Raw genomic sequence first — 20,993 nt, 5'->3', positions numbered from 1 at the left:
TAGTAGTATCTGAGTAAGTCATCAGACTTTGCTGAGCCTTGCTTTCCTGAAGAGGTTGTTTGAAGTGATTTCATGGTATCATCTGGCTCCTTAATGCTACTTTTCCCTTTTTCCACCTGAGACCATTTACCTTTCAGTCCAAAGAGGAACAATGGCCTCCGCTTTGTGCTGAACAGGACCTACTCCTCTCTGGATTACTAAGAGAGACTGGGCAAGATACCCACATTATGAATGACCTGGAGTCTACAGCTTCGGGGCAGTGAGGCTCAGCAGTGACCAGGGCCTTGGATAATCAACCCAGACAAAGGTGAGAATGGTCGCCTAGAGCCATATTAAGTGCTGCATGAGGCTTTTTCAGCTTTGTGATCAAGTGCTCACTGGAATGAAGGGAAACTGTTCAAACACGTCAGAGCTAATGGGCCCTCTAACAAAACCCCAAGTCCTCTTGCACTGTAACAGAAGTCAGTTAGAGGGCAGATTAGAGGTGCTTAAGAGACTATTAAGTAGAAAGAAGCCATTATTTAAGCCATTAACTGAGCAGCTTAAAACTGCTACACACTGACCCAATGGCTTATAACGGCACCCGGAAAGATACTACAAAGCAGTTTGGTGACTTATTCCAAAACTTGGGGAGATGATGGGAGAGAAAGAACATAACAGCCATCAGGAAGTGAGGATTAAAAGCTTACATCCAACTGACATCAGTGCACACCGCAGTTCCCAGCACCTAGCTCATGCTAATGGCAAAAGGTAGCAGTTCATGAAAGTTTCACACAGTCTACCTAGGATACTAAAAGAATCCAAATATAATTTATTCATAAGGATAAAGTCTTTCCCGATGTCCCCAGGCAGAATGAATTTACCTTCTCCAGACAGCGGTTATACATCACTTATCACATCCCATCATGGCTATAACATTATTTATATTATTTGTAGTTTAAATTTATGTTTCACTTAGTTAGGCAGTGAATTACATGTTGTATCTGTGAGAATGGTTTAAAATGTCTTTACCCCACCACCTGATGCAAAACAAGCATGCCACAAAGGTTCGGTGAATGAACGATGAATGAAGAATGAATGAACAAATAAAAGAATGAATTAATGAATGCATAAATGGTCTGAGTACTGTTCATAGGTGAAAGGGAATGAGATATGCCAGGCTGTAAATGGCTGCCTAAGACTTTAGGGAACTGCCTGATACATCGTTTTACCTTTTTCAGCCTAATGCCTGTCAGCAATTGTTTGAAAACGTGGTACCACCTCCAAAAATCCCATTCTCTAGTTGTGCTCTAGGAAAATAAGAGTCCTTTGTGAATACAGTTATTAATGTGATGTGTTTTTGACCTAAGGATACGGTTAGAGGGAAATCATAAATATATGGTAAGGTTGGAAAGGATACTCCACCCCTTTTTTAAGGGGTGGAGACTGAGGAACTTTTTCTGTATATATAAGACTAACATGGCCTGTGATTGGGTGGAAGTTATCAGATATAATAGAAAGAATACAGCTGGGAGCCAGATTCCCCTAGAACTGACATGGAAATGAGTCCTCCATTTTAACCATTTACTAGCAGGATATGGTAGCCAAGAAAATCGCCTTATAGACCTCCCACTACAGGGAGTGTAACTGACCAAGATCCCCAGCTGCTGTGCCCTGAAATACATCCCTTATTTTACATACTTGCACTGAGGCCAGGCTCCGGGTGTCTGCATGTGTAGGGGATATTAAGGCAGGCATGCGGGACATGAAACTTTCCTGCTGGCCAATATTGACCCTTAGGACTCTCTGATGGCCTTCCTTAATCTTCCTTAGATGAATGGCATTCCAGAACACTGCTGCCCACCCCTTTCTCCCTCTCTCCTTTACCCATGGTCAGATTTGCATTGCCGTCTGCAGATTTCCTCCCTATGTTCCTAATAAAATCCTTGCATATTTAATCCTGTTTCTGGGATTATCTGGACTAACACGTGGAGTGCCCTTAGACAAGTTACTTCATCTTTGAATCTATTTCCTCATCTGCAAAACGAAGTTAATAATGCCTGCTAGGTGGGAATTGTAAGAATGATTAAATGTGATAATGCATGAAAAGCTCTTAAGCCTGTGCTTGGAAAATATAGGTGCTTCATAAATGTCACTTCTCCCTTTCATGTCATTTGTTTTCTTATGAAATGTCCCTAGCAGTGGGGTTAAACCATATTTACCTGTGCACATTGACCTGGGCATTTGGGAATAAACGAAGCCTTGGTGTAACAAAATTGTCTTTTTTTTAATTATAGTCCCTCCCCCTTCTCATCAACTGCTTCTCAATTTGGGGAAAGTCTTACTTTGCAGACCTTTCTGAAATCTTTGATCTGTTTAATAAGGTGGATTGGAAGGGAAAAAAAAGCTGCAGGGGGAAATCTGATTAAACTTTGCATGCTAGCTTTATTACTTCCTTCAGTAAGGTTAATGCCAAACACTTTACCTTGTCATCCAATTTCCGTGCATTGAATGCAAGTTCAACGTAGTCATCATTGCCAGATAATTCTTCTGCAATCACCTAAAGAAAAAAATTTTCAAATATTTCCAAGTGTTTTCCAGAAGCTTTTGAAGCCACTGTTCTGATCCAAGGGCCCAAGATTAAGAGGAGTATTTAAATATTTAAAATGAAGAAGGAGATAAATTTTTCTGGGATGTGGGGAGAAGCAAAATCTCCAGTCTTACAGTAAAAGTGGCAAGATGAGGTAGTGTTCTTCTGGGAAAGAACAAAGGCCAAAGGCAAACCTCAAACCTGGATTCACCATCCCAAAGCTTCTCTGGGTTTGTGCACTTTGGGAGTGACTCTTTGGATCCACGGCTTTATAGAGCACCAATGGGGTCTTCAAAGACTTTTTGAACTGTTTGTATGGATTGGACATGGAAGTAAAAAAAGAAAAAGCTTGATATGAATGCATCATTTAAAATATTCAAGCAACAAACTCAGGTAAGTGCTTGTGAGAGTGGTCATAACTTACACCACAGGGAATCTTTTTGCATTTTTCCCTTAAAAATGACTTTAACATTTTTTTTTTAAAACGAATCGGTCACTTTCAAGTTAAAAAGGAATGTTCAAAGGACCTCAGGAGGTTTGCCACCTGGCCATTTACCCCCTAGCAATTCAGATTTTCCTGGTACATTTTTCTACCTTTTTCTCTTGTCTACACAATGATGAGGCCACTTTCTCTACCTTCCTCATGGGCTTTAAAACAAGATGCCAAAGTTTCAAGTACTGGAGTTTTACTTGAAATTTTAAGGTTTTATTTAGAAATACTTCCAGTATTGCCCAATGGAACACTATGTGATGACAGAAATGTATTGTGATCTGCACTGTTCAGTACAGTAGCTGCTAGCCACATGTAATTACTTTTTGGTTAATTTTTAAAAATTCCAATTAGTTAACATACAGTATTATAATAGTTTCAGGTGTACAATATAGTGATACAACAATTCTATACATCACTCAGTGCTCATCATGGTAACTGTATTCTTTAATCCCCATCCCCTATTTCAGCGCCCCCACCTCCCCTCTGGTAATCATCAGTTTTTTCTCTATAGTTAAGAGTCTATGCTTGGTTTGTCTCTCCTTTTTAAAAATCTTTTCCTTTGTTTGTTTTGTTTCTTAAATTCCACATATGAGTGAGATCATATGGTATTTGTCTTTCTCTGACTGGCTTATTTCACTTAGCATTATACTCTATAGCTCCATCCATGTCATTGCCAATGGCAAGATTTCATTGTTTTTTATGGCTGAATAATATTCCAGGCGTGTGTGTGTGTGTGTGTGTGTGTGTGTGTGTGTGTGTGTGTATCACATCTTCTTTACCCATTCATTTATCCGTGGACCCTTGGGCTGTTTCCATAATTTCACTATTGTAAATAACGCTGCAATAAACATAGGGGTTCATGTATCCCTTCAAATTAGTGTTTTTGTATTCTTTGGGTAAATACCCAATAGTGCAATTATTGGATCATAGAGTAGTTTTTGAGGAACCGCCATACTGTTTTCCACAGTGGCTGTACCAGTTTGCATTTGCACCAACAGTGCAAGAGAGTTCCTTTTTCTCCACTTCTTCACCAACACTGGTTGTTTCATGTGTTTTTGATGTTAGCCATTCTGACAGGTGAGGTGCTATCTCATTGTAGTTTTGATTTGTATTTCCCTGATGATGAGTGACACTGAGCATCTTTTCATGTGTCTGTTGGCCATCTGTATGTCTTCTTTGGAGAAGTGTCTTCTGCCCATTTTTAATTGGATTATTTGTTTTTGGGATGTGGAGTTGTGTAAGTTCCCTATATATTTTGGATATCAACCCTTTATCAGAAATGTCATTTGCAAATATCTTCTCCCATCCAGTAGGTTGTCTTTTAGTTTTGTTGATCATTTCCCTTGCTGTGTAGAAATTTTTATTTTGATGAAACCCCAATAGTTTATTTTTGCTTTTGTTTCCCTTGCCTCAGGAGACATATCTAGAAAAAAGTTGCTATTGTCCAATATCAGAGAAATTACTGCCTATGCTCTCATCTAGGATTTTTACAGTTTTAGGTCTCACATTTAGGTCCTTAATCCATTTTGAGTTTATCTTTGTGCATAGTGTAAGCCAGTGGTCCAGTTTCATTCTTTTACATTTAGCTATCCAGTTTTCCCAACACCATTTGTTGAAGAGGCTGTCTTTTTCCCATTGCATATTCTTTCCTCCTGTGTCAAAGATAAATTGACCATATAAATGTGGGTTTATTTCTGGGCTTTCTATTCTATTCCACTGATCTATGTAATTATTCTTGTGCCAGTCCCATATTATTTTGATTACTACAACTTCACTATACAAATTGAAATCTGGAATTATGATACCTCCAGCTTTGTTTTTCTTTTTCAAAGTTGTTTTGGCTATTCGGAGTCTTCTATGGTTCTATACAAGTTTTAGGATTGTCTATTCTAGTTCTGTGAAAAATGTTGTTGGTATTTTGATTAAGAAGTGCACGAGCGTGCAGATTGCTTTGGGTAGGATGGACATTTTAACAATATTTGTTCTTCCAAACCATGAGCTTGGAGTATCTTTCCACTTGTTTGTGTCATCTTCAATATCGTTCATGATTTTCAGAGTACAGGTCCTTGGTTAAATTTTTCCTAGGTATTAATGGAATATTATGCAGCCATCAAAAGGAATGAGATCTTGCCATTTGCAACGACGTGGATGGAACTGGAGGGTGTTATGCTGAGTGAAATAAGTCAATCAGAGAAAGACATGTATCATATGATCTCATTGATATGAGGAATTCTTAATCTCAGGAAACAAACTGAGGGTTGCTGGAGTGGGGATGGGTGGGAGGGATGGGGTGGCTGGGTGATAGACATTGGGGAGAGTATGTGCTATGGTGAGCACTGTGAATTGTGCAAGACTGTTGAATCACAGATCTGTACCTCTGAAACAAATAATGCAATATATGTTAAGGAAAAAAAGAAGAAGAAGAAGAAGATAGCAGGAGGGGAAGAATGAAGGCGGGGAAATTGGAGGGGGAGACAAACCATGAGAGATGATGGACTCTGAGAAACAAACTGAGGGTTCTAGAGGGGAGGAGGGTGGGCGGATGGGTTAGCCTGGTAATGGGTATTAAAGAGGGCACGTTCTGCATGGAGCACTGGGTGTTATGCACAAACAATGAATCATGGAACACTACATCCAAAACTAATGATGTAATGTATGGTGATTAACATAACAATAAAAATTAAAAAAATTTTCCCCAGGTATTTAATTTTCTTTGGTACAATAATAAATGAGATTGTTTTCTTAATTTCTCTTTCTGTTGCTTCAGTTTTAGTATATAAAAATGCCATGGATTTTTGTATGTTGATTTTGTATCCTGCAACCCTACTAAATTCATTTATCAGTTATAGTAATTTTTTTAAAGATTTTATTTATTTATTTGACAGAGAGAGAGAGCATGCACACATAAGCAGGGGGAGTGGCAGGCAGAGGAAGAGGGAGAAGCAGGCTCCCCACCAAGCAGAGAGCCTGATGTGGGGCTCAATCCCAGCACCCTGAGATCATGACCTGAGCCAAAGGCAGATGCTTAACTGACTGAGCCACCCAGGCACCCCAGTTCTACTAGTTTTTTGGTGGAGTGTTTAGGGTTTCTCTATATAGTATCATGTCATCTGCAAATAGGGAAAGTTTTACTTCTTCCGTACCAATTTGGATGCCTTTGATTCATTCCTCTTGTCTGATGATGGGGCTAGGAAGTCCAGTACTATGTCAAATAACAGTGGTGAGAGTGGACATCCCCGTCTTGTTCCTGACCTTAGAGAAAATGCTCTCAATTTTTCACCATTGAGTATAATGTTAGCTGTAGGTTTTTTGTATATTATGTGAAGTATGTTTCCTATAATCCTATTTTTTGATGGATTTTATCATGAATGGATGTTATACTTTGTCAAATGCTTTTTTGGCATCTATCAATATGATCATATGATTTTTATCCCTTCTTTTATTGATGTGATGTATCACATTGATTTGCAAATTTTGAACCATGCTTACATCTCAGAAATAAATCCCACCTGATCGTGGTGAATGATTTTTTAAATGTATTGTTAGATTCTGTTCACTAGTATTTTGTTGAGGATTTTTGGCACCTACATTCATCAGAGATACTGGCTTGTAGTTCTCTTTTTTTGCAATGTCTTTCTCTGGTTTTGGTATCAGTGTAGAATGGTATTAGGAAGTTCTCCCTCCTCTATTTTTTGGAATAGTTTGAGAAGAATAGGTATTAATTCTTCTTTAGATGTTTGGTAGAGTTCACCTGTGAAGTCATCTGGCCCTGGACTTTTGTTTGCTGGGAGTTTTTTCATTACTAATTCAATTTCATTGCTGATAATTGGTCTGTTCAAATTTTTTATTTCTTCCTGATTCAATTTTGGGAGCTTATATGTTTCTAGGAATTTATCCATTTCTACTAGGTTGTCCAATTTCCTGGTATAGGATTTTTCATAATATTCTCTTACAATCTTGTGTATTTCTGTGGTGTCAGTTGTTATTTCTAGTTCTTTCGATACAAGGTTAGGTTGTTTATTTGGGACTTTTCTTGCTTCTTGAGGTGGGCCTATATTGCTATAAACTTCCCTCTTAGAACAGCCTTTGCTGTATCCCACAGATTTTGGACAATTGCATTTTCATTTTCATTTCTCTCCATGTATTTTTTATTTTGTTTTTGGTTTCTTGATTGGCCCATTCATTGTTTAGTAGCATGTTATTTAACCTCTGTGTATTTGTGTGCTTTCCATGTTTTTTCTTGTGGTTGATTTCCAGTTTCAGAAAAGATGCATGGTATGATGTCCATCTTTTTTAATATGTTGAGACTTGTTTTGTGGCCTAATCTGTTATCTATTCTGGAGTACGGCCCATATGCACCTGAAAAGAATGTGCATTCTGCTGTTTTAGGATGGAATGTTCTGAATATGTCTGTTAGATCCATTTGATCCAGTGTGTCATTCAAAGCCACTGTTTCCTTGTTGATTTTCTGTTTGGATGATCTATCCATTGATGTAAGTAGAGTGTTAAAATCCCTACTATTATTGTATTACTATTGATTAGTGCCTTTATGTTATTAACTGCTTTTTGTATCTGGGTGCTCCCATCTTGGGTGCATACATATTTACAATTCTTATATCTTCCTGTTGGATTGTACTGTTTATGATTATATAGTGTCTCTCTTTGTCCCTTGTTACAGCTTTTGTTTTAGTGTCTGTTTTGTCCAATATAAGTATTGTCACTTTGGCTTTTATTTTACTTTCATTTGAATGATAAATGTTTCTCTATCCTTTCACTTTCAGTCTGTATGTGTCTTTAGATCTGAAATAAGTTTCTTACAGGCAGCCTATAGATGACTCTTTATTTTTTTTAAATCTACTCCATCACCCTATGTCTTTTGATTGGAGCATTTAGTCCATTTACATTCAAAGTAATTATTGATATGTGTGTATTTATTGCCATTTTGTTACTTATTTTATGGTTGTTTTTGTAGTTCTCTGTTCCTTTCTTCTCTTGAAGAAAGTTGGCTTTCTTTAGTAAAATATTTGGATTCTTTACTCTTTATTTTATGCATATCTATTACTGTTTTTTGATTTTTGGTTACCATTCAGTTTATATATAATGTCTTCTGCTTATAGCAGTCTATGTTAAGCTGACGGTTGCTTAATTTTGAACTCATTCTTTACTCCTCTCCCGTTTATGTTTCAGATATTTGGTATCACATTTTACATCCTTTTGTTTTGCGCTTCTCTTGACTGATATTTGAGGATAAATTTATTTATTTATTTATTTATTTTTGCTTTTGTGCTTCCTATATTTCTCACTCTTACTTGTGGTATTTGTTTTCTACTCACACAGTCCCCCTTAACGTTTTTTGTAAGGCTGGTTTAGTGGTCATGAATTCTTTTAATTTTTGTTTATCTGGGAAACTATTTCTCCTATTCTGAATGATAGCCTTGCTGGATAGAGTATTCTTGGCTGCAAATTTTTCCCTTTCAGCACTTTGAATATATTGTGCCACTCTCTACTGGCCTGCAAAGTTTCTGCTGGAAAATCAGCCAATAGCCTTATGGAGTTTCCTTTGTATGTAACTGCCTAGTTTTCTCTTGCAACCTTTAACATTCCTTCTTTATCATTATGTTTTGCCATTTAATTACTAAGTGTCTTGGTGTGGACCTCCTTGGGTTGTTTGTTGGGGGATTTCTGTGCTTCCTGAACCTGGATCTCTGTTTCCTCCCCACATTCATAGCCACATGTAACTACTGGACACTTGATATATGGCTAGTGTAAGGTATGGGGATATTTTCTTTTATTTAATTTTGAATAATTTTATTTAAGTTTAAATAATCACATGTGGGTAGTGGCTACTAAATACAATAACATAACTCCAAACTAGTATATTAAAGAGGAGAGTTAAATGCTGAGCTATCTGGTCCTTAGGAAACAAAACTAACCTTGGACTAACTGCCATTAGAGCAGATTTTTAATTCTCAAAAAAATGAGAGGCAGGGAAAGGTAGCTTGATGATTTGAAATTTTACATTCTTAATGTTCTCGGCAACTCCATCTTTGTCCCCCACTAAAACCTACATATTAACTGCAGAAGTGCTTAGTAGAAGTGAATGGCCTCACTTTCAAATTCTTTTTCTATCCCTTTTCCCTAGGGGTAGAAGGGTCAAAATTGTATTGGCAAAAAGGAAAAAGGAACAAGAAGGGAAGGAGTAATTTGGATAGCTAAGCAGTTGTGGCATCAACGCCCAATAGTTAGAGGGTTTGCTTCCTACTGTAAGGTTTGGACCAGCTGCTCCATCTGGGCATCTGGACAGAGGGCTGCTAAGGAAGGGCTTACCGTGATGGAGGATTTCCCTGCTGTGTTTCCATGCTTCAACAAGGATTTAGACAGTTTTCTCTGGGAAACAATCTGCACAAAAGGAAACAAAAAGTGGAGATACTAGTTATATGATTGTAGATCTACTTCTCAATTTTTTCTTTACAAAATTCTGCATTCACAACTCTACTTGAAATTATAACACTATGTCTATTTATTTTCTAAGGTTTTTTTCCATGAAACTCTCCTAAATACAGGTTATTCCCTTCTTTCTTCTTATGACCTGTGATGTAAGAGAGTGAGGGCATGAGAAATTATAGATGAGTCAGTCAATTAGGAGGTGACTCAATCTGAAGCATTTACAACAAAATTAGATGGAAAATGTTGGATATGTACCTTCTGATAAAACAGATAAAGTTTCAGAATGATCTCAAATTAGCCCTAAAACCTCTGTGCAAAGTGGGGGTGGGCTACAGGAAGGAAAAGAAACCCAAGGTCTAAATATACACTTTATATATCTATAATTTCTAGAGTTCTGTTTTTAACATATTCATTAGGGAGCTATAAAGTCAGTCATTAGAAAACTGTTGCCCAGACAAGCAAAAAGGAGTAATTGGGGTCCTCTTCATGATTCAGTGTCAATGCACAACATGCAATGACAACTAAAGTTGCTATTATATTGGGAGCTATTCTTAGCAGAACTTGCCCCACCCTGCTCTTCCTTCCCATTTTTGAAAGAAATGTATGACAAGGTATTGGGGCCTTGATGGATATGGAATCCATGATTCTCAAAGGAGAAAAGATTTAATCAAATGACAGCTGTGCTCTTGCTGAGGGAGAACAAAGTCATACCTTGCGGTAGACAGCTTCTATATAGGATGGCTCTCAATGGTCCTATTCATGCCATTGTGCAATTCTCTCCCCTTGAGTGTCGGATGGACCTAATAACTTGCTTCTAATGAATAGAATACCACAAAAATGATGAAGTATCCCTTCTGAGATTAGGTTACAAAACGAATGTAACTTCCTTCTTGATCACCATCTTATTCTTCTCTCTCAGAGCCCTTGTGCTGAAGGGAGCAAGTTGCAATGTTGTGAGTAGCCCTATATAGCAGCTCAGGTAACAATATACATATGATTTACAGACTAGGAAAGGAGATCACTGTAAAAAGCAGGGATACAAACCCATTCTCTGACATCCTTATATCTCTTTGTCTCTGTGTTAGAGCAATGTAAATATTTTGACTATGCTAGTGTCAAATGCAAAAAGTTCATAGAACTTTCCTAGGCCAAGCAGATTTAAAGATCCTGATGCTCAACTGGCTATGATCTGAAGAGAAAAGAGTATTTCTGTAAGAAATCACCTGGTGATGGATGATGATAGTGATGACAATGAAGATAATGACAATAATGACAGCAATGGAAACTCCCATTTAAGGAGTACACATTCCCAAAATATCTACTTAGCCTTCATTGTTCCAGCCTCAGTGTTGGGCACTAAGAATAGAGTGGTAAGCAAAGTCAGATGCAATATCTGACCTAATGGAACTTACATTCTGTGGCAGAGAAAGGCATTAACCAAATGGTCAAATAAACCAATATAACTCAGCACAAAAGAGAGATGCATTGGCTGTGGTGGGAACAATAAGTGGATAGGTGGTGGGCTGTATGAGAGTAGACCACTTCAGAATCTTTTGCAGTAGTCCAGGCAAGAGGTGGTGGTGGTCGTGGAAATGGAGGAAAGAGGAAGGAATTTGGAAATGGATTAAAAATGAAGAGAGCAGGAGGTATGATAAATGATAAATGCATCATTGGATCAGATGGTTGTGCCATTTATTGAGATAAGGGACACTGAAAGAGGACGTTAAATTTGGGGAGCAAAGAACACATATTCAGGTTTGGGGCAGAAAGCAGATTGGAGTAGGTTGAAGAAGAGAGAAAGAGGGAAGGAAACAGAGCAAACACAAGAAGACAATTATTTCAATAAGGTTGGCTATAAAATGAGGTAGAGAGAATAGAATCTGAAGGAAATGAGAAATTGAGTAAAGTTGTTGTTTTAATGGCCACTTTATTGCTAATTTTATTTCCCCACAAATTTGGTATTGTTAATTTCCTTTTATAGATGACAGAAATAGGACACAGAGATTTTAAGTAACTTTTCCAAAGCCCCAAGGCTAAGAGGAAGTGGCAGAGATTTGAACATGGGTCTGACTCCAGAAACTGATTTCCGGCTACATTTGATTGGTATATGAACTCATGAAAGAGATTCAGAAAATTTTCACTGCTGGATTTGGACTCTATGTGTTTGCTTTTAAGCCCTGGATCTTACGTTTGTGTGCTTAACCCTCAATATGTAAATATGAAGAAGACTGAAAAGAAATGATCAAGTTAAACCTCAAGAATGGAGTAATCTGAGGACACTGGCTTTGGTTAAGGGCAGTGTAGCATAATGATTAAGAACATAGTTTTTTTTTTTTTATTCACAGCTGGCTATCAATAAAATGACATGAAAAAATTTCAGATGATAAAGGAATTTGCGTCCCTTCCTATAGTTACGTCTGAATCTAAATTACTCATATTTCCCACCTTACTCATTAAGAAGGTTCAAGTGGTTCTTCTGTAGTCAGAATCATTATCCCCTCTCCCTTCCCATTCACAGATTAACACAGGTTTTAGAAAAGCTACCATTTCCTAGAAAAATGTAGACATCATTCTTGAACTTGAGATGAACCAAAACACAGAGGAAACACAGGAAACAAACAGGAAAGGGACATTAGGAAGACTTTATAGTCTCTCTCCAGGGGGTTTTCAGCACGAAGGAATAGGGAAAACACATGAATCAATGACAAAACAAGGGTCACTGATAAGCAGCATCCAGGTCAACATCTGACTAAAGAAAGGCAACATATCCTGTTTCCCAAATAAATCTGGCCTCAGAAATACTATTGTCCATTGTCATTGCTTCATCCACATGGGTGTCCTACCCCTATGGCTTCAAGTGACCCCAACCATCCTCTCAGCATTGTAAAAATCCACTGGATTACCAGGTGTGGTTATGGGTACTCTGTCTTTACAGACTGTGTCTTCCAAGATCCACATTTTCATTCTTCAAGCAAGACCAAGGGAAACTTAACTTACAAGATGTTGGATGGTCACATTCTCTTTCCCCACTCTTATCTAGAAATGCCAACATTCCCATTTGTTGGGTGTGAGGAGAATGCTATTATGTTCCAACTCCTATCTTTTGCTAATGCTAGGAAGATAAGCAATCTCCCCAGAAATATTCCTGTTTAATAAGTGAGCATTTGGGTATACAAATGACTAATTAAGCAGGCAATCAAACAAACTTATTTTACAGCTTCCAGGCCTCCATCTCATCTCCAAAGAATGAATAATATTTAGGGTTTCAAGCTTTTCATTGTAATAAAAATCAACAAACAATGATGTTGCCATTCTTAGGGCTGTTGGGCAAATGTGGTGGGGATGGCCAGCTGGGCCAGTGATCTATAGGGAAAAGGCTATTTGTTGCAAATCTCACTTGTCATGTAGGCTTTCTTGCAGCTGAAGCAACTACATCAGGCTCAGGAAGGCCTTAGGTCTTGTCAGAGGACATTTGAGGCAAAAACCAAAACAAAACAAAACAAAAAACAAAACAAACCAGCCAGCACTGCCTGGCAAGAGGATACACTTGTTAGAAGTCCTCTAATTCAAGTAACATGCCTGATAGAGAATTTAAAGCAATGATCATAAGGATTACTCATTGGACTTGAGAAAAGAGTGGAAGGCATGAGTAAGACCCTTAACACAGAGATAAGGAATAACATTGCAAAGATAAAGTGCTCAATAAATGAAATGAGAAACATGCTTGATGGAATTAAGAGCAGGATAGAAGAAGCAGAGGAATGAATTAGTGACCTAGAAGACAGAGTAATGGAAAGTAATCACACTAAAGAACAGAGAGAGAAAAGAATTATACAAAATGAGAACAGACTTAGAGAACTCAGTGATTCCATCAAATGTAATAACATTCATATTCTAGGAGTCCCAGAAGGAGAAGATAGAGAAAAGGGGCCAAAAAATTTATTTGGAGAAACAATAGCTGAAAACTTCCCTAATCTGGGGAAGGAAACAGATATACAGATTCAAGAGGCACAGAGAACTCCCACAAAAAAACAACAAAAGTAGACCCACACCAAGACATATTGTAATTAAATTTACAAAATGTAGTGATAAAGAAAAAAATTTAAAAGCAGCAAGACTACAGAAGTCAGTAGCTTACAAGGGAAAACACATAAGGCTAGTGGGATATTTTTCAACAGAAATTTTGCAAGCCAGAAGACAGTGGCATGATATATTCGAAGTGTTGAATGGGAAAAATCTGCAGCCAAGAATACTCTATCCATTAAGACTATCATTCAGAATAGAAGGAGAAATAAAGAGTTTCCCAGAAAAACAAAAACTAAAGGAATTCATGACCACTAAACCAGCTCTACAAGAAACATTAAAGGGGACTCTTTGAGTGGAAAGGAGAAAAAAAAGTGACAGTATAAAGACAGGAAACACAAAAGCAGTAAAAATGAATATTTCTGTAAAACATATCAGTCAAGGAACTCACAAAAAAAGGATATAAAGTATAATAACATATATCTAAAATGTGGGGAGGAGAGGAGAAAAAATGGGTTCAAACTTAAACAACCATCAACCTAATATAGACTGCTATTTGCAGAAAAGGTTATATACAAACATAATGGTAACCATATATCAAAAACCACTAATAAATATTCAAAGAATAAAGAGAAAGAAATCCAAGTATATCACTAAAGAAAATCAGCAAAACATGAAAGAGAGACAAGAAAGGACCAGAGTAAATCTTCAGAAACAACCACAAAACAAGTAATAAAATGGCAATAACTACATATCTATCAATTATTACTTTGAACGTAAATGGACTAAACACACCAAACAAAAGACATAGGGTGACAGAATGGATAAAAAATAAGCCCATCTATATGCAGCCCACCAGAGACTCATTTTAGACCTAAAGATAGAAGTTCTCTAATTTGATTCTAATTTGATTTCTACCCTACAGTGGGGTCATAACTGCAATCTTTACCATTCAATAAAATGATGAAGTATAGGGGGAGGAAATAGAAGTAGAAACACTCTTTTTTAGCAAAGGTGGACCAGAAGGACATCAGTGCCACACATGATCTGTACTTACAGATGCATCAGGGGAAGAAGCACTTCGTTCCTTTGAAATGGAAAATATTCTAACCGCATCGGTCCTCATTTTTCAGGAAAGTCCACTGTTTCATTTGGATGAACGGTAAGAAAGCCAGGAGAATAAAAAATACTTTGGCCAATATTTCAACAAGTGTACATTCAGCTGAACTTTCTTTCAAAGTCTTTCAAAACAGTCATTCTGGAAATCAGACAGTCATTTTTCATGGGATTGCTTTCATTGAAAATGTCTTCAGATTCTTTTTTGAAATTTCTTTAAGACTCTGTTGTAACAAAAACCATTTATTGAACAACTTCTCTGTGCCAGGCACTGTTCTGAGACTATCGTGGTGAGCAGATGAGAAACTTCTTTACAATATTTGACAGTCACATCTCTGGTCTGAATCAGAATCGATTACCCCCAAAGCATGTATCAGAGAATTTTTATTTCTTAAAAGGTAAGTACATAGTGCATGAAAAAACTGTGGAAATAAATCTGGAAATCATAGGATCAGAATAAGTTTCATAGCTCAACTGCAAGACATCAACAGAGCTTTATTTGTGAGTCCCCCTGAGTACAACCATGTAAGAAGCATTCCTTACACTTGTTTGGCCCCAGAACCTTTTGTCAAGGAGCATCCCTAGTTTTGCAAACTAGCAATTACTACGACCACCACTACAGAGAACAACCAAGGTTTCCTGATGGCTCACTGTAGCAGAGAGAGGAAGACACGCCTGATCTCCTCAGGTTTTACTACTGCAGAGCAGGCTGGGCTTCCAACCACTGGCATTGGCATTTTGTTACCTAAAGATTTTCTCTGATATGCTTGCCTGTTGTCTGCAGGTGCAGCAGGCTGATAGTAACACCCTTGGCAGTTACTAATCAACCAATGACTGATGGACTTTGGTATGGAAATCCCCCAGTCTTTTGCCCCAGGGACGGGGTGACTCTGTGGTATTTGTTCTACAGAGGCAGCAGAGTTTCCTCAGTGGGATGAAGCTCTAGTTGTTCCAGTGGTGATTTATTAGACAATGTACCCTTTACTTTGTTGGCTACTTTCCCTTTCTCATCTCACATCTCCACTCCCCTTTTGGTTTTTCCTTCACCTCCCAAATTCTCTACTTTCTCTCCAGTCTTTGTCTACTTCTAGGAAAAACAACCAAAACTTTTCCTCTGTGCCAGATAATTTGTTGAGTGCTTCACATATGTTATCCCTTTGTTGTCATTTAATGATCAACACTCTTTCTTCCCCCCAAGCAATTGGAACAAGAGAGGCAAGGCTTGGAGAAAATAAGGAGTTTATCTAAGGTCACATAACATTATGAACTAAACTGGTCCTCCCCAAATTCATATGTTCAAGCCCTAAACCACAAAGTGCTTGTATTTGGAGGTAGGGACTTTAAGGAGATAATTAAGGTTAAATGAGGGTGGAGGCCCCCCTCATTTAGGGGGTGCCCCCAATCCTATAGCACTAGTGTCCTTATAAGAAGAGGAGGATACATCAGAGAGCTTTCCCTCTCTACATATGTACTCAAAAGAAAGGCTATGTGAAGACATAGTGAGCACAGCTATCTGCAAGTCAGCAAAAGAGGCCTCACCACAAACCAACCCTGCTCTCACCTTGATCTTGGAATTCCAGTCTCCAGAATTATGATAAAATAAATGTCTGTTGTTTAAGCCACCAGTCTGTGGTATTCTGTTATGGCAGCCCAAACAAGCTAATACACATACTTTATAAGAATTGAAGCCAGGATTCATTCCTTCATTGAATAAATATGTATTGAATATTATGTGCTGGGCATTGAAAATATAGGGAAGATACAAGGCAGGCAGGGGCACTGCCCTCCCAGAAATAGCCACACAATACACAGGTCACATTCCAACTCTGCAAGGAGAAGAACAGCCATGCCATGAAGGAAGACTGGCCTGGTCCAGGAGGTCAGGCAAGGCATTTCTGAAGAAACTACTTCTGACCTGAAAGCTTCTGGAAGAGAATTGAATAGTCAAAGAGGGGAGGGATGATACTCCAAGTGGAGAGCACTGTAGGTCAGAAGGGCATAAAATGAGTATGAGGAGGAGGGTGAGTATGAAGACAGAAAGAAGACCTTTACTTTAGAGAGACTAGGCTCTTGGGGGCTTTGCACTCTGACACAAGGTGCTTTAGCAATGTTGGCTTATGGTAGGCTGAAAAATGATCCCCCCCCAAAAGATATTCATATCCTAATGCCTAAAACCTCTGTATTACCTTATATGGCAAAAAAGTCTTTGCAGTTGTAATTAAGTTAAGGATCTTAAAACGGGGAGATTATCCTGGATTATTTGGGTGTACCCTAAATGCAATCCCGGTGTCCTTATAAGAGAGAATCAGGGGGTGGGGAATATGATAACACACATTCAGGAGAGAAGAAAACATGAAGGTGGAGCAGAGAGATTTGAAGGCAGTGGACATTTGGAGTGATGTGGCCACAAGCTAAGGGATGCTGGCAGCCACCAGAGGTTGGGAGAGGCAAGGAATAGATTTTCCCCTATAGCCTTCAGAAAAAGCATGGCAATGCTGACACCTTGATTTCAGACTTTTGCCCCCTAGAACAGTGAGAGAATAAATACGTGTTATTTTAAGCCACCATGTTTGTGATAATTTGTAACTGTAAACACAGGGAACTAATAGACTGATTTAGTCCATGATCAGGTTCAAAGTCCAGGAAAGGATGTAATGATGCCTCAGTGATGACTGATTTTAGGGAAATCCCTACCTTTCCATTTCTCCTCCTAGGACTCTTGGGCAATATCACTACACCTGGTAGAAATTAGACCTGCTCAAGACACAGATTATGCTAGAAGAACTTTCTCTTGCTGCTCTCCCTCCATTTCCTGGTTGCCTTGCTCCCACTGCTAACCTAAAGGACCCACAATCTTGTCTGAACACAGAGTAACTCCTGAGATCTTTGGCCTCTCCTGTGCACTAAACACTAAAGGGAAGCTTTACAAATATTTTAAAGAGTATTTTTTAAAGCATACTTCTGCCTAGGATGACTCATACCCACTCTCCTCAGTTGGCAAATTTTATTCATTTTTCAAGATCCACATTAGAAGTCTTCAATAGTTGTTGTGTAGGAGGAAAGTGGTCACCTGTGGGACATATAAGAACTTTTCCTTTGCTCCTTATGGGTGTCCTCTCTAACTTACCCTATCTGGCTCCCTCCAGCAGCACCAGCAGCAGCCTGGGAATTTGTCAGGCCTGGGAATTTGTCAGAAATGCGGAATCTCAGGACCCACCCCAGACCTACTGAATCAGAATCTGAATTTCAAAGAGATCGTCAAGTGATTTGCATGCATATTAAAGTTGAGAAGCACTGAGCTAGAAAGTGAGAATTGAATGGAGGCAATTTTAGTATGATATGATCAGATTTTAAAGATTTCTAGAAAAGGGCTTTTAAATATATCCATTCTGCTGATTTAGACTTTAATTAATGGGTAAAGTTGTAGGAACTAAGAAAGGTATACACTGAAGCTTTCTCAGCCATTCAGGGGAGAGGACATGTAACATGCATGTTTTCATACATTTTATGTAAGTTCAGTACAGTCCTTGCTTCCCCAGTGGAGATCTACAAAAGGAACTCTCTGGGGAGAATGATTCAGAATGACAGGAGCAATGGGTGATCTACTGGGCTGGGCTTCCTGTCTTAAGCTTTCGATTAAACAGGGTTCTAATTACTTCAAGTGTAATTACAGGCTTTACTCTTTCTCTGACTTCATTAGCAAGGGATGGAGTGGAGAGAGTTTCAGAGAGAGATTTAACGACTGCTTGTGTATTAATTATCCACCTTTGCCTCTGATGATGGTGGTTAGGCATCCTCCTCATCACAAATGACCTGGCTCAGAGGCCACCCTCCCAAGCCCGCAACTCCTGCCATACTACATGGCAATCAGGAGAAAGAGAAAGAACTGCTTTCTCCAAGCAGCCCAGTGCTCAGGATAGAACATTTTGTCAGGTCAAGGGTACAAGGCACCTTTTCCACAAGGCACCTTTGGCAGTCTGTGACTTCTCTCCAGTGAGGCTTGCAATCAAATTAGTAGTTCATAGGACAGAAGAGGATTAGAGAAATTCTTTGACCATTTCTAAGTTAAGGAAGCAAACTCCCAACTTTGAGGTTGTCAGAGTAAGTATTTTTATTACCATTCAACCAGGTGAAGGAACCAGAGGATCAAAGATAACTAAGGTCACACAACTATTAAAGAGTCACAATAAATACTACTTCAAGAGTCTTAATATGTGCCAGCTACTGTTCTAAGTTGCATATGTGTATTGATTTAATTCTCACGACAGCCCTACGAAGTATTATCATACACCCAGTTATGGATGAGAACACTGAGTATAGAGAGTGTTAGTATGCTAGTGCTGCCATAACAAATCATCACAAACTTGGTGGTGTAAAACAACAGAAATGTATTATCTCCTGGTTCTGGAGGGCGGAAGTGTGAAATCAAGCAGTCTACAGGGCCATACTCCCCCTGGAGGCTAGAAGGGAGATTTCCAAAGCTTGTCTCTTCCAGCTTCTTGTACCTGCCATTCATTGTTCCTCGATTTGTGGCTACATCACTCCATTCCTTCATGTGGTGCTCTCCTTCCCCATCTATGTCTCTCTTCTGGAGCTCTTTTATGAGGACACTTGTTATTGGATTTAGGGCCCACCTGGATAATCCACGATGATCTCCTCATCTTGAGATCCTTTACTTAATTAGATCTGCAAAGATTCTTTGTCTAAATAAGGTCACATTCACAGGTTATGGGGTTAGGATGTAGACATATCTTCTGGGGGGGCCACCATTTAGCCCAGTACAGAGAGGCTAGGTAACTTGCTCAAGGTCTCAGAGCCAAGAAGCAGCAGAGATGGGATTTGAATCTAGTCAGTCCAATTCCATTCCCTTAACTGCTACACTCTTCTGCCTCCCATAAATGACAGAAGCAGGCCCTGTGCTAAACCCTACCAGATATGCAAAGTGATTCATACTCACTCCTTGCACTCAAAGAACTTACCATGGAGGGAGTTCCCTCTCAACCACTGCAAGAGCCACTCAACTGGTCCCCTAGCTTCGTTTTTGCTATATAATCACACATGAGGCTCTGATGGCTGAGTCTGGTGTGGGACCAGGCAGGTTAACCTCTCTGAGCCTCAGTTTCCTTTTCTGTAAAATGGTGATATTATCTACTCTGTTGGTTTATCATGTACATAATGAGTATTAACAACCTCTCAGCATCAGGCAAATACTGGTGCTTAGAAAACGTTCCTTCCTCCTCTTTCCTCTCCTATCCTATCAATCTCCACATAGAGATAATTATAGTCATTGATTGGCTTAGACAGGGGTCGTGGCAGTAGACAGAGAAGGGGGTGGTTAATAAAGATACTTAACACACTGAATTGTTGGGGTTTTGTGATTGATTGATGGGAAGGCTGTGGGGCACAGAGAGTGAGTGACACGAGCGAAGACTCCCAGGTTTGGGGTCTCCCCATCTGGGAGGATGGAGGTGCCATTTCCTGAGTGGGGCACAGTGGAGGAGGGGCAGGGAGAGCAAAAGGAGATGGTGAGCTTGGTTGGAGCTGTGGAGTCCGAGATGTCTGTGAGTCATCTGAGTAGAATTAGTATCTAGATAGGGTTGAACACATGAGTCTGGGGTTCAAGGGAGAGGCCTGAGCTGGGAGTCTCCAGTGTTTGGATGAGAAATGGGAGGGCAGGAGCTACTGGGGGATCTATGAAGGAGAGAGAGGATACAGTCTGAGAGTGAGGCAACCTTCCAAGGCTGAGACTCAGGGCGATGTCTCCTTTCCTCATTCTACCTGTAGCCTCTGGACAAACCCTGTGGGGGCCCCACCTCCAGGACCATGAAGGAGCTGAGGGGTCACACTCCTCTGTGTCCTCCCTGCTCGGGCTGGGGCTAGGGAGCCTCTAGAGGGGGTGACATCCAGTTTAGGGCAGTGGCCTTCTTTTCCCTGTGCTGTTTGAGGCTTCAAAAGGAACAAGATTAAAAGTGGGAGGTGTTATGGAAGATGCATGAAAAAGAATACCTTTGTGGGCTGTATGGGGCAGTGGCAATTGCTGCCATGTTTCTACACACATACCTGGCGATTTGTATCAAGGACCTTAAAATGTATGCCCGAATATTAAAGTTATTAATTTAGTCTAAAAAATCAATATCAGAGGGCACAAAGATATATATAATACAATGCTCATTCAAGGGTTGTTTATAATTGTGGGAAACCAGAAACAGTCTTAATACCCACCATACGGGACACCTCACATGATTTTTGGATCATGGAATACTGTGTAGCCCTTAAAATAGATGATGCAGAAATATATACATTAACATGGAAAGGTGTTCATGATATATTTTTATGAGAAAAAAG

At 39.1% G+C, this 20,993-nt stretch overlaps 1 protein-coding gene across 1 annotated transcript in view; it reads right to left on the bottom strand.

Annotated features, from left to right (window-relative positions):
- Positions 1-20,993, bottom strand: part of CPNE4 (copine 4) — a 367,114-nt gene that overhangs the window by 130,781 nt on the left and 215,340 nt on the right. Inside the window, exons 4-5 of the mRNA XM_028099204.1 lie at positions 9,390-9,461; positions 2,465-2,539 (exon numbers count right to left, since the gene is read on the bottom strand). Coding sequence (XP_027955005.1) covers positions 2,465-2,539; positions 9,390-9,461 — 147 coding nt within the window. The remainder of the gene's footprint in view (positions 1-2,464; positions 2,540-9,389; positions 9,462-20,993) is intronic.

The sequence above is a fragment of the Eumetopias jubatus genome, unplaced genomic scaffold (assembly GCF_037043125.1).
Source record: "Eumetopias jubatus isolate StellerSeaLion01/CBP00866 unplaced genomic scaffold, mEumJub1_p1.0 scaffold_1, whole genome shotgun sequence".
Lineage (NCBI taxonomy): Eukaryota > Metazoa > Chordata > Mammalia > Carnivora > Otariidae > Eumetopias > Eumetopias jubatus.
The sequence above is the reverse complement of the archived record's forward strand: the minus strand, read 5'-3'. Positions and strand labels throughout refer to the sequence as shown.